The 15,478-nt window shown below is 32.0% G+C and overlaps 1 protein-coding gene across 3 annotated transcripts in view; it reads left to right on the forward strand.

Moving 5' to 3' along the window:
• Positions 1-15,478, forward strand: part of ASCC3 (activating signal cointegrator 1 complex subunit 3) — a 325,569-nt gene that overhangs the window by 124,711 nt on the left and 185,380 nt on the right. For all 3 annotated transcript variants that reach the window (XM_074310218.1, XM_074310220.1, XM_074310219.1), the window contains exon 14: positions 6,700-6,834. In XM_074310218.1, coding sequence (XP_074166319.1) covers positions 6,700-6,834 — 135 coding nt within the window. The remainder of the gene's footprint in view (positions 1-6,699; positions 6,835-15,478) is intronic.

Here is a 15,478-nt window from a genome sequence, read left to right on the forward strand (position 1 = left end):
AAGTTGAGCAAAGTAGCTCCTAACTATTGTTCTAATTTCCTCTTCATTAGTGGTGAGTTCACCCTTTTCATTTTCAAGACTATCAATTTGCTTTCTCTCTTTCCTTTTTTTAATAAGGTTTACTAAGGGTTTGTCTATTTTGTTGGTTTTTTCATAAAACCAACTCTTAGTTTTATTAATTAATTCAATAGTTTTTTTACTTTCAGTTTTATTAATCTCACCTTTTATTTTTTGAATTTCAAGTTTTGTGTTTGTCTGGGGGTTTTTAATTTGTTCCTTTTCTAGCAATTTTAGTTGTAAGCCCAATTCGTTGGCCCTCTCTTTCTCTATTTTATGCAAGTAGGCCTGTAGAGATATAAAACTTCCCCTTATTACTGCTTTGGCTGTATCCCACACATTTTGGTATGATGTCTCATTATTGTCATTTTCTTGGGTGAAGTTATTAATTATGTCTATGATTTGCTGTTTTACCCAATCATTCTTTAGTGTAAGATTATTTAGTTTCCAATTATTTTTTGGTCTATTTTCCCCTGGCTTTTTATTAAATGTTATTTTGATTGCATCATGGTCTGAAAAGGATGCATTTACTATTTCTGCCTTACTGCATTTGATTTTGAGGTTTTTATGCCCTAGTATATGATCAATTTTTGTATAGGTTCCATGAACTGCTGAGAAGAAAGTATATTCCTTTCTGTCTCCATTTAGCTTTCGCCAAAGATCTATCATATCAAACTTTTCTAGTATTCTATTTACCTCTTTGACTTCTTTCTTATTTATTTTGTGGTTTGATTTATCTAATTCTGAGAGTGCAAGGTTGAGATTTCCCGCTATTATAGTTTTGCTATCTATTTCCTCTTGCAGCTCTCTTAATTTCTCTTTTAAGAATTTAGATGCTGCACCACTTGGTGCATACATGTTTAATATTGATACTGCTTCACTATTGATGCTTCCCTTTAGCAGGATATAATGCCCTTCCTTATCTCTTTTAATTAGATCAATTTTTGTTTTTGCTTGATCTGAGTTGAGGATGGCTACTCCTGCTTTTTTGGTTTTGCCTGAAGCATAATAGATTCTGCTCCACCCTTTTACTTTTAGTTTGAATGTCTCATCCTGTTTCAGGTGTGTTTCCTGTAAACAACATATAGTAGGATTCTGACTTTTAATCCAGTCTGCTAACTGCTTCCTCTTTATGAGGCAGTTTGCCCCATTCACATTTATGGTTAGAGGGACTAATTCTATATTGCTTGCCATCCTATTAACCCCTGCTTATGCTTTTCCCCTTTCCTTCCCTGTTACCCTCCTATCCAGTATTAAACTGGTAAACACCACTTGCTTTTCACAGCCCTCCCTTTTTAGGATCCCTCCCCCACCTTAAAGATCCTCCCCTTATTTTACCCCTTTTCCTCGAAATTACTATATTCCCTTCCCCTTAGCTTACTCCTTCCCTTTCACTTTTCAATGATGTGGAAGAAGTTTCACCATACAACAAATGTCTATTGATACACACTATGTTCATCTCCCTCCTTTCTTTCTCTCAGTTATCATAGGTTACCTTTGCCTCTTCATGAGATGTTGTACCACCACTTTATACTTTTTTATGATATAATCTCCTTTCCACCTCTAGTTTCTAAGACAAATTGTACATATATTCTTTACATATTTTTTTGACAGAAGTATAGTTCTCAAGATTTCTTTTTACCTTTTTTAGAAGTCTCTTGAGTTCTGTATTTGAAGATCAAACCTTTTATGTAGGTCTGGTTTTTTCATCAAAAATAGATGGAATTCATTTATTTCGTTAAATGTCCATCTTCTTCCCTGGAAAACGATGCTCATTCTTGCTGGGTAAGTTATTCTTGGCTGCATACCAAGTTCCTTAGCCTTTCGGAATATCATGTTCCAGGCCCTGCGTTCTTTTAATGTGGACGCTGCTAGATCCTGTGTTATCCTTATTGTGGATCTGAATTGTTTTTTTCTAGCAGCTTCCAATATCTTTTCCTTTGTCTGATGGTTCTTGAACTTGGCCACTATATTTCTTTGCGTTTTGATTTTAGGGTCCCTTTCAGTAGGTGATCGATGAATTTTTTCAATGTCTATTTTGCCCTCTGTTTCCAAAACGTCTGGGCAGTTCTCTTTGATAATTTCCTCGAAAATGGTGTCCAAGCTCTTTTTTTCCTCCCATTTTTCAGGGAGTCCGATTATTCTCAAATTGTCTCTCCTGGATCTGTTTTCCAGGTCTGTTGTCTTTCTGGTAAGGTACTTGACAGTCTTTTCAGTTGTTTCATTTCTCTGGTTTTGCTTGACTCCCTCTTGGTTTCTCCTTGAGTCATTCTTTTCCACTTGTTCCAGTCTAATTTTCAATGATGTATTTTCTTCACTCACTTTTTTTATATCTCTTTGTAATTGTCCAATTGAGTTTTTATCTTCTATGGAATTTTTTTCCATTTTATCCATTTTATTTTTTAGAGAGCTGATTTCTTTTTCCAGCTCACTAATCCTGTTTTCCTTGGAGTTGTTTACCTTTTCCAGCTCACTAATCCTGTTTTCCTTGGAGTTGTTTACCTTTTCCAGCTCACTAATCCTGTTTTCCTTGGAGTTGTTTACCTTTTCCAGCTCACTAATCTGTTTTCCTTGGAATTTTTACTTTTCCAGCTCACTAATCCTGTTTTCCTTGAGTTGTTTACCTTTTCCAGCCACTAATCTTGTTTCTCAATGATTTGATTTCTTTATCCATTCTGTCTTTGAATGCATGGATGACTTCTCCAGGCTCTCTTGCCAAGCTTCCCTTTCCTTTTCCCATTTCTCTTCCAGCTCTCTTGTGAGAGCCTTTTTGATTTCCTCTATGAGGTTCTTTTGTATTGAGGAGCAGCTTATATCCCTCCCAGGGGATGCATCTGGGGACAGTCTGTTCCTAGTCTCCTCAGCATTTGAAGTCTGCTCCCTCTCCACACAGAAGCTGTCAATGGTTAGAGCCCTTTTGAATTTTTTGTTCATTTTGTCAGAGCAGGAATCAAAGAAAACAAACTGACAAGAGAAACAATTGGTCTGTTTTGCGGGGGATAGGGCTGGATGTTATTAATGGGCTTCCTCTACAGACTAGGGGTAGGGCAGCAGAGAGCCACTAACAGAACAGCAATGACTGTACTGAGTCTGCGCTCTGAGGCTCCGAGAACACACCGAGTCAGTCCAGGTGGGGGTTGGGGGTGGCCGGGCTCTGAGAGACGCTGGCTTTCTGGGGTTTTAATCTTCACCTTGGTGTTTACACCCTCTCCACCGCTCCTGGCTTGCTGCCAAGACGGAGCATCCACACTGGGGCAAAAGCCCTTTCACAGAAACGGCAGAGATCACACCCCTCCCCCTCCGGTCTGAGCTGTGTGAGCTGCCTGTCTTGCTCTGGCTGTCTGCCCTCAGTCTGCGCCCAGTCTGATTGACCCTCCCCCGAACAAACACAGACCTTTTCTGGCGACTTTCAAGGATGTCTTCTCTTGGTGATAATTTGTGGATTTCTTTCTGGGTCAAGCATTAAGTCAGAGGCTTGTCATGAAGTAAGTTCTGAGAGAAAACGAGGAGCTCAAGCAGCTGTCTTCCTCCACGCCGCCATCTTGGCCGGAAGTCTCAAAATGATAAACTTTTAAAGATATTTTATTCTATACATTAAGTACATATTATTGAATTACTAGTTACTTGTTAATATGTATTGGCTAGACCAATGTATTGCTGTATTTAGGAGACGTTCTGTTACCCATACCAATCAGAATTTCACAAACAGCAAAATGTATTGAAAAAGTTAAGGTAACTTTAAAATTTGCCTGGATTTTAAGTATAGTTGCTGCAACTTTTATTCTAAGTTAAAGAAAAAAATTATGAACATCACTGATTTAGTTAAATATTCCTATCTCATCTTGATTTTTAAAATAAATCACTGCTACATATTCTCTTATTATCTTCACCACATCTGCGTGCCCCAATAGTTGAGACTGTCTCTTATAAAACATGAAGCAAAAACTTAAAAACAGTGCTTTGTCTGATAGTGTTGCCTCTTATCAAGTTTTTTTTTTTTTATTCTTTGTGACCCCACAAACCATAGCACATCAGGCCTTTCTATCCTTCACTCTTTTTCCATGTCCATTCTGTTCATATTATGTTCCATGACACTATTTATCAATCTTATCTTCCCCCTGTCCCTTTTTTCTTTTGCAATCATAGGGTCTTTTCCAGTTATTCCTACCCTTTTATTATGTGACCAGAGTATTAAGCTTTTGTTTCAATACTTGCCCGTGAATAGCCTAAATTAAGTTTTGACTAATTGATCTCTTTGCTGTCTAAGGGACTCCTAAAAGTCTTCTCCAGCACCACAATTCAAAAACATTGATTACTTAATACTCAGCTTTCCTTATTGCCCAACTCTCACAGCCAATTTTGCCATACTCCTTTTCTAATCTTATATCAATCATTTGTTCCATGTTCAGTTTTAACTGTTGTTTTTTGACCTACATCTTTCTCAGGAGATAAATAAAATGATCTGGTCATTCTATATCTTTGAGGATTTACCACATTTAGTGGTGATCCACACAATCAAAGGCTTTAGTGTAGCCAGTGAAGCAGAAATAGATGTTCTTTCAGAACTTCTTTAATTTCTCCATAACCCAGAAAATGTTGACAATTTAATCCCTTGTTCCTCTGCCTCTGAAAATCAGTGTGCTCTTGGTTCACATATTGATGAAGCCTAGATTGCAAAAACTCGGACTCTTTTTTTCTGAACTTGTTTTGTTACTGTCTCCTGTAAATTGTGGACTTCAGTCCACATAGTAATTCAGGCCTTCAATCTATTCATCATCTTTACATATTCAAAAGGGATATTATTTAGGTCATACCTATATGGTCTGATGATTTTCCTTCCTTCCTTCATGCTATTATTCTAACCCTTAAGCATCTAGCATGGTCCATGCAACTTATAGGCTCTTGGGATTCCTAGAATGGGGGGAAAAAAATAGGAGACAGTATGTAAATAATTACATACATACATACATACATAGTCTGAAGTTAGAAGCACAATGGATGAAGCTCTGGGCCTGAAATCAGGAGAACCTGAGGTCAAATCTGGCCTGAGATAGTTTCTAAAGAGTTGGGCTCAGTAGGCACAAAGCATGAGGTATATATCAGGAAATCAGAAAAAAATTGGCAAAGAAAAGGGGTTAAATAACTTTGTCCAAGGTTATACACATCTAGTAAGTATTAAGTATCTGAAACTAGCTTTGAACTCAGGTCCTCCTACTGCACCATTTAGTTGCCCCCAAACAATATCTCTCTAAGAAACAATTCAACAAGTCATGGTTTCTACTGTGATATAATCCTGGTTTTTTTTTTTTTTTTTTTTTTTGTTTGTTTGTTTGTTTTTGTTTTTTGTAAATAATGAACTATTCTATGATTTTAGAATTTTTTTGAATATTTTTTTCAAGTTTCATGTAAAAACAATTTTTAAAATTAGTTTTTAAAATTTTTGACTTCCAAGTTCTCTTCTTTCTCTGCTTTGAGAAGGCAAGTAATTTGATAGAGGTTATATATGGGCAGTCATGCAAAACATATTTCCACATTAGTCATATTATCAAAAAACATACAAAGTAAACATGTGAAAAATAAAGTTAAAAAATTAAGTTTTGATCTGCATTCAGTCTCCATCAGATCTTTTTTTCTAGAGATGAATTGCATTTTTTCATTAAGTGCTTTGAAAATGTCTAGGCTTATCATGTTGCTGAGAATCGCTAAATTATCCACAAATGATCTTCATGTAGGATTGTTTTTATCACATACAATATTTTCCTAGCTCTTCTCACTTCACTTTGTATTAGTTCTTGTAAGTCTTTCAGGTTTCTCTGAAAGCATCCTATTCACCATTTCTTATATAATATTCTATCACAGTTATATATACTGCAGGTTATTTTTTAGCCCTTCCCCAGTTGCTTGATTCCAATTCTTTGCCACCACAGAATAATCTTCTATAAATAGTTTTGTACAAATAGGTCTTTTTTTTTTTTTTCCAATATGAGCTCTTTGGCATGTAAACCATAATATTACTAAGTCAAAGTGTGTATCAGTTTTCCCACATCCCTTCCAAATTCATATGACCACTGGTAGCTTTGATTTCTTCATATGAAAACTGCCTTCATATCCTTGGACTATTTTTCTTCCTCCTGCAGCCAGAACTTGGACTTTGCCTGTGGGTCTTGGCTGTACAAATTAAATCCTCACTTTGTCTTGCCTAGAACCAGGCCATATGATTTACTAGACATTTTCCAATGATTTTGCCCTTCCCAGTATACCTTCTCATATTCTTTCCCACTCTGTCTGCCCTTGATATATTGTCTTCCCTTTTAGAATCCAAGTTCTATAGACTTTTACTTGCTTGTCGTGTATCCCTAATTCTTAGTATAATCCTCATTATATAAGGTTGATATGACATACTTACTAAATTTCTTTTTCCGTGCACCTCTTCCAAGTCTTTGGTTTCTTTGGGAAGTATGGCGGTGACCCACATTTTGTTGGGGGAAATGGTGCTAAAAGAAATGAATGACTGACATCAATGGAAAGGAAGTTTCTTAAAACAAGCATTTCATATTTGATTAAAAGATTATTGTGGTTTTTGTATTTCATTGAATAATGTTCAACCATCTATTGAATAAATTGTTTTCTGTTTTGTTTTAGGTGATGGTTTTTGTGCATGCTCGAAATGCCACTGTACGAACAGCTATGGCTTTAAGAGAAAAAGCTAAAAATAATGGCCACATTTGCTATTTTTTGCCAAACCAAGGACCGGAATATGGGCATGCTGAAAAACAGGTAAGGGGCTAATGAGAAATCTTTTTTTTTTTTTTTTTTTTTTAATTGAAGTAATTGGACCTTAATTTTTAAAAATTAAGCTAAATGACACTTTACAAATACATGACATAATAGGCTGGACTTTGCTTTCTTTGAGGATGTTTTCATGTTTTTAAGGAAAGTATGATTGAACTTATTACCTTACATACTTGATTATAATTGCCTTAGTTTGTTCTTTGATTTGGTTAAATGTCATAAACTTACTGTTAGCTCTCTTTTTTCACTCTTTTTAAAATACCTCCCTAACTAATAAAACTACAAACTTTTTAAAAAGCAGCAATATATTTTCACAAAGGTTGTGAAATCTGATCTTTAAATGATCTTTATTATATATCTCTTAAAAGTCTTTTGGTTATGTATATTTTCAATAAGGTAAAATTACTACTTTTATATAATCTTTTATACAATTTTACAATATTTATATAGAATCTTTATTAATATTTTTATTTTTTATGTACATCTAATTTTATGGAATAAATTCATTTACATTTTATAATTTAATTTAATGTGTTTTGATTCTATTATTACTTGAAATTGTGAAATTATTATGAAATAATTAGTATGTTTTATAGATATAGTAAGGAACAAAATACAGAATATGAAGAAAATGTAAATAATTAAGATAGATTTTAAAGAATGTAAGAGAACATTTTTTTTTTCCTTTTTTGACACTTAATCCCTGACTGTTCCCAGTTTCAGTTATCTCTTTACTCTCAATATCTTCTTCACACTGCTATTCAGTGTTCCTTTGTATTGTTATAGGGGATGCTTTAATAACTCATTTTTGTTGAAGATCACCATCTTCTCACCAGCCTTTGTCTGAGAACACCTTGCCTATTACATTAGTGAAAAAAAATCATAGAATTACAAAATCAAGAGCTTACATTTTCCCCTTACTCCACACTTTGAATATCTATATCTTCACTTGTCTTTACCTCCTTTATACTTTCACTTAGGAAGACATACCCATCCCCTTGATAGGCTAAGTTTAACTTATATCCTTGATCTGATCCTCTACCCTCTCATCCAGGATTTTTCTGTCTTAAATTCATTACCTCTTAAGAATCTTGACTTTCTCTTCATTTCTCAATCTTGAGTTTCTTGCAAGTTAAGTCTGGATTTCTCCATCTAATTATCCCCTCAAGGCCTCATTCTGAATTTGTTATCTTTCATTGCCCAATTCTAGAAGGAGATACCATTTTTATTTTTAACCTCTTTTTAAAAAAATTTATGCCATATGTTTTAATTTTTATTCATAGTTTGTTTTTTTTTTTTTTTTCACTTTAATAAAAGGTGAAAATACTATTACTATGCTTTGATTCACATTCAATCTCCCTTATTATCTGTCTGGATGTGGATGGCACTTTCCTTTATAAGTTTGTTGGAATTGCCTTGAATTACCTTCTTGTTGAACCAAATCCATCACAATTTATCATCACCTAATCTTGATATTATGTACAGTGTTTTCCTGGTTTTGCTTAATTTATTTAGCATCATTTCATGTAAGTCCAGGCGTACTCATCATTTTTTATAGAACAATAATATTTCATTAGATTCATATATAATAACTTACTTAGCCATTCCCCACCTGAAGGGCATGCACTCCATTTTCAAATCCTTGCCACTGAAAAAAGGGCTACTATAAACATTTTTGCACATTTGGGTCCTTTTCCAGCTTTTATGCAGATCTAATACAGAGACTGTTTGATAGTCCTTTGGGCAGTTCTAAATTGCCTTCCAGAATGGTTAGATTATTTTATAACTCCATAATGATGCTTTAGAAGAGAGACCTTTTTAAACAGTAGAGAGGGGATTACAAACTAATTGACAACCTATTAATGAAAAGAACAACATACAACCAATTTAGTATTTTTAGTTATAATTATATATTTTTGTTATACTGATATGATAATTTAAACAGACATCAGATTATTATTTAGGATAAATATGTGTATTTCATTAACATAAAAGGATAATGATCACTAAACAATATCTACATTTATTAGCAAAAAGATAAAGAAAAAAAGAAAGTAAAAAATTGAAAAATAAAAAGGACTATACATCCTTTTAAAATAAATACCAGAACCTCACAAAAATTGATCACATAGTAGACTGTATAGATGTTTTTTATAAATTTAAATATGGATAAATTATGCAGACTATGTTTTCATACCATAAAATTAAATAAAAGTCAAATTAATAAATTTATATAACAACATGGAGCCTGAAAAAGCTATCTGTTTAAGAATAATTGAGTTTGTTTTTTTTTTTTTTTTTTTTTTTAATAGGGTGGGGTGAGGAGGGGGGAAAGCCTGTACTATAATATTTAAAAGTCAGTACCACGTATGTGGAATCAATCTATAAAACCCCAAGCATTTAAGTACGTCTATGTGCCAGGAATTATGCAAGTTAAGGAATTTAGCCAAAGTTATTCTTTTAATCAGTCATATTAATAAGAAATTAAGTTGAAAATAAGTAAATTAAACTTAAATATTCAAACACTAAGAAAGAACAAAAACAACCTCTGAAACAGTTAAAAAAGAGAGATTATAAGTTTAAGAATAGAAACAAGAGATTTAAGAAGAAAAACAAAATGAAGTTAATTAAAATTAAGAATTGCTTTTTCAAAAAGACCAATTAAATTAACAACTTACAAATTTCAAAACAACTTTCAAATTTAGTCCAAAGACTGAGAATACAAATCTGTAAAATTAAAAATGGAAGAGGAGGGTCTATAATATGCACAGAAGAAATTTTAAAATAATAAAGAGGAATACTTTGTTACTATATTATTATTGTTGTTATTTTGCTTTTTAAGTTGTGTTTCCTAATGTTTGAGCTCAAAAATTACTTTTAGCAGAAAAAGAATGACACTGAATTGGATTTGGAGTCAGAAGACCTGATTTTGAGTTCTTTGTACAGTTATTTATTAGTTGTGAGTTTAGGACAATTTCCCACTGCCCCCCATTCTGGGCTTCAGTTTGTTTTACTTTTAAAAATACATGTGTATATTTTTATTTATACATTTTGTTTTTATGTCTATCAATTTCTGCATGTTCTTGCCATCTTTCTTTCTAGAGATATACTTTGTAGTAAAGATTTTTGTAAGAAAAAAAAGAAAGAAGAAAAAGTTAGACAAACATCAATATATTTAGAGGGAAAACCCAATGTTCAAACAAATCAGATAATTCTGGTAATTAATTTTATATCAAGAAAGTGCTCCAAAAAAGATCATGTAGAAAATGATTTTTTAAATTTTTTTTTATTTTAAGATCGCAAGGTTTGACATTAGAGGAGTTACTCTGTCATCAAAGATTTATTTTCCTTGCAAAAAACAATCTAAAAAATAGCTGGACCAGATGACTTCACAGTGAAATTCTTTAAGAACTTATAAGTAAAAATAATCTCTATTTTGTATTTATTTCCTATTTATTTATAAAACTAGGGAAATATAGATCATTATCCCAGTACCTTTATTACCAGATAAATATAATATAAAAAAAAAAAGTTGTAAACCAATTTCACTAATTAATATAGAATGAATAAAATTAAGTCAAATATTGTCCGCAAATCGCTTCAGGCACTATCTCTTCCTGTTCACTTGCCATTGTGTCACCCTAGGAGAACTCTACTTTGCAGTATACTTTCCATTATTGATGATATTTTCACTTTCAGCATTATTTTGCAAAAGATCCCAGCTATGCTTCACTTAACTTTCATTTCCATTCTCCACCATTGCATTGCTTCTTAATAGATAGTTTTCCTTCACCTCTCCCCTTTTTGGCATCCCAGTATAAATGTATTTTCCTCTACTACATTGTAAGGTCCTTTAGGATGGGGACTGCCCTGCATAATTTCATTCATGTTCCCATTGCTTAGTACAATGCCCAGCATCTAAGAAATGCTCTTTCATTCTATCTTGCATTCAGTATTTCCTGATCCAGATTCCCATCCTCAAACACAGTCAGGCATTAGATATTTCTCTTATTTCCTAATTTTCTAATATCCTTTTTTTAGCTTTACCTCTCCTGCAAGACATTGCATTCTGTTTTGAATTGTATTTCTATGTATACATGTCTTATGCATGCCATATCTCACTTAATAGATCATCGATACCTTAAAGACAAAAATTATCTTTTTTTTCCTTATTAATTCCAATAGTTTCTAGCATAATATTTTTCCATAATGTGGATGCTCTATAAATGTTTCCTGAATTGAATTTCTGATCCTAATGTTCGCTTTTTATAACCCATTCTCTTATTTTTGTTTAACTACATTTCTTACCTATAATTGCTTCATGTGGTTTTTATCATGCTAGGTTTTTTTCATACTTGTATGTGTAATGAAATTATTTTCCTATAATTTTAATTCAGCTAGTACTAATTGAGAGAGTGGTCAAAGATGTGAAAGACTGCAGAGAGATCAAGGAGACTGAGGAATGATAAAGGCTATTAGATTTTGCAATTAAGTGGTCATTAGAAACTTTGGAGAGAAGAATTTTTATGGAATAATAAAGTTGAAAGATTATATATAGGAAAATAGTTTACATTCTATAAAATCAAGTTTTTCCTTTTATTTTTTAACTAGATCTATGATTGCATCAATGTAGGGAATGCCCAATTAGGAACATTTATTATTCTTCTTTTCAAGTTAGCTATAAAGATTTTCATAGGATACTTAGATCTTAATTAACTTAGCCAAAGTTACATATGTAGTATATGTCAGATATGGAACTTGAACTCGTCTTCTTGACTTTTGTGTAAGCAAATTTCTATAAATTATGGTACCATGTTATTTTTATGCCTCTTAATCACTGGAATCTTCTCTTACTCTTCCTTTCTATTTCAAACATTACATTTAATTCTTCTTATATTTTCTTTTGAAATATTTTCTAAGACTATAAAATTTTCTTTTTTTTCTTATGCAGTATTATATCTTTCAAGAAATTCAATTAGTTTGATTTTTAATGACATTAACATTAAGATTTAAAATAAAACTTTGATTTATTTGGAAGTTGAAATTTACTAGTGCCTTTAAAAGTTGAACATTGAGAGCCATCTGCTGGATTTTTGCCTATTTCACACTGGTTATTTCTATCTACTGTTCCAGATAAGATCACTATGAAAGACATAAAATATTCTGAGAATAAAAAATTTTCTTCACTGATTTTTCAATGTAGCATTCTTTTTAATAGTACTATTTATATTATCCATTTTCCTTTAATCATCCATCTCATTTATTTTCAGATATCATTACTTTGAAAATAAATGATTTGAAATAGTTGAAAGTTTCAATAAACTTAAATATAACTTAGAAAATTTAAAATCTATCGTTATTTTATGAATCTTCAGATTATTTCTTGACCTTATTTTATGAGTAAAATTTTTCTTTTGTATATTTATATTCAAAGAATGTTAGACAAAAAATAAATTAAGCTGATAAATGTAGAATTTCATGTGGAATAAGTGTTCTTAAAAGTGTTCTTAAATAGGTTAAGCTATACCATCTCAAAATTAGAAGCTATACCATCTCAAAATTAATTACACTAGTTTCCTGACTAAATTCAAGAAAGGAAAATATTATGCCTCTTACCAAAGTTGGAAAAAATTTTGATTATAATTGGTTCTAAGAAAATGTATTGTCTTTTCATAAAATTCCAATCTACTCATTTTACAGATATTGTAAAAGAGGCCTTAGCAATTTTCCCAGTTACATCTTTATCTTTATCAGTTATCATCTTTAATCTAAGTGTGTCTGACCATATTTACTGTCTCAAACTATGATCAGTTTTTCATAATGAGTACACCCAATCATATTTTATACAAACAAAATTTTCTGCTCACACTAGGCCTGAGAATCATTCATCTAAATTTCAGTATAGAAGTAATTTACATAAATATTTTAAAATTTACATAAATATTCTTTCAGCTTTATTGTCTCTAACTTCTAACTTTCATTAAGCAGTTTAAATTTATGCTATGAAGAAATTATAATTCATAATTGTTGATTCAAAGACTAATGCCGAGTGAACTTAAAATATTAGGTATTTTAAACATTGATCATGAGAGAAGAGAGTTTTGTAATGAATCTTTTCCTTTGAAAATATCCCTACAAGTTATAGTTGCTTTACTTACCATAGTAGAGGTTTTCTTTCTTATAAATGATTGTCACTCAAATAATCTTAGCATAAGAATCTTGCATTATAAAATTTTGGAAAGGTGGATCTAAGAAACTGTAAATATGTAGTCTTTATAATTTTTTCTACTAAAGTAACTTTACTCTCTTCATTTATTACCATAGAAAATTTGGACACTGTTCTCCCATACTTACACCTTCTGTCCCTCTAAAAAGCTGTATTTCCTTTTGTTTGAATTAATAATCAATTAATGAATTGGTATTCAGTTGGCCAGTCGTGTCAGAATTTTGATGTCTATAACTACAGAACTGTAAAAACGGCATCGTAATAATTAGTGATAGTAAATTTGATAGTTGATCAACTTTTTTCTATGTCTATAGATTCCTTTCCAATTTGCAGTGTTCTCCATTATAATTTACCTGATAAATAGTGCTTTTCTCAAGCTTAAACGAGTCCTTAACTACTCTTCATTTTCATTAATTTTTATAAGAAGCAGTGTCATAGATTAAAAAAGATTGCTAGAGTTGTGGTCGGATAACTAGATCCAAGTATGGGCTCTAATACATGGCAGTCCTATCATATTAAACAACCCTTAGCCCTTCTAAGATTTAGTTTAATCTTTTAAAAGACATAAACAGATTAAAACTATGCTATTTACCTTCATTAAGAAGACCAGTCTGTCATTCCATGTCTTTTTCACTAGATGTTGTGTCTGGACAATGAAGTTATTAGAGAGTGGAAAAAGAGGAGAGGAAAAAGCTAAATTGCATACAAGAAATTGCCTAATGCTTTCCATGACCCCACACTTTTTCTCAGCATTTTAATAGAAATTTTCTTCTGATGAGGTTGCATGGATATAAATCATGAAATAATGTCACAAGGCTCTAAAAGGATTTAAATTGTAGGCTACCCTAAGGGCAAAGAAGAAGTACAGAGTATATATGTGTCAGGCTACAACACATTCTCTAGCAAGAATTTTGCAGAAGTAACACAAAGAATATGATTGGAGAGATGTATGCCAAGATCAGAAAATAATTAAATCTTTATATGTTCTCTTCAGACTCTTGGAAACCCACAATATGAGGCTTGAATGAATCTATATAAATTTTAAAGCATCTTTACATTCAAATTACTCATTGTTTGTCCAATATAACATAAAAGGCACATGACCTTATTAGTTTAGGCAGTATATTTGGAGGATTCTTGATGAAGGTAAATAGCCTAGTTTTAATCTTTTTATGTTTTCTTAGTTTCCTTTTCCTTAAATATGATAGATTTTTAATAATATAACAAATCAGGAAATTACACAACTTAAAAATTTTTTTGAAAACAACAGCAAAACAAGATGACTTAAAAGTTCACCTCCTGCCTAATGTATTAAATTACAATAAAGACTAAGTACTATGAAGTTAGTCTTTTAAAAGATTATCTACCTACAATGGATTATCTATATAATTTAATCAACATCATTTATTAAAGTCTTAATGTGCACTAGGCACTTTCTGAGATGATAGGAATGTAAAGTAGATAATAATGCAGTTCATACCCTCAGAGAGCATACAGTCTCTCAGAGGAGACAATATGCAACACAGTTATATCTATAAAATAAGAATATATAAAACAAATATGAATAAAGACAAGATAATTTGGGGGTGAAGTACTAACAGCCATGGGAATCAGGAAAAGCTTCATGTGAAAAGATGTTTTTTGAGTTAACTTCAAAAAAAATTAAGGATTCTGAGGAAGAGTTGAAGAAAAGAGCACATGCAAGCTTTGGGAATAATATGCACAAAAACAACCTGGAGTTGGGATTCCACCACCCCCCTCCAAAAAAAAAAAAAAAAAAAAAAAGCAAGAAAGATGAAGAAAGTGAAAAAAATTATCCTTCAGTCTATGCTCATATTCCATCATTTATTTCCCTGGAAGTGGATAGTCTCATTAATCCTTCAGAATTATTTTGGGATTACTGGATTCCTGAGAATAACTAAGTTAATTCACAGTACACAGTGAATATTATACAATGTTGTTATGTATCCTATTTTCTTGGTTCTGCTCACTTTACTTTGTTTCAGTTGATATGATTTTTCTAGGTTTTTTTGAAAGCTCTCCATTTATTTTTTATAGAACAATAGTATTATATCACAATTACATACCACAAGTTGTTTAGCCATTCCCAAATTGATGGGCATTCCTATGATTTCAAATTCTTTGCCTCCACACACACACACAAAAAGCTGCTACAAACATTTTTGCCTGTAGGGGTCCTTTTGCCTCTTATATGATCTCTTTTGCTCTCCAGAATTTGGGAGAACTCAGGTGAGTCCCCACCTTTACTGTCATTTTGGCTCCACCCCTCAGCATTTTTGGCATTGTAAGTTAAAAAAGCAATCTACAGTCAAATTAATCAAACATTTATTAAGCACCTGTGTGCCACACACCTGGGATACAAAAAAAAAAAAAGACAAAAAA

Source organism: Sminthopsis crassicaudata, chromosome 4 (genome assembly GCF_048593235.1).
Source record: "Sminthopsis crassicaudata isolate SCR6 chromosome 4, ASM4859323v1, whole genome shotgun sequence".
In the NCBI taxonomy this organism is placed as follows: Eukaryota; Metazoa; Chordata; class Mammalia; order Dasyuromorphia; family Dasyuridae; genus Sminthopsis; species Sminthopsis crassicaudata.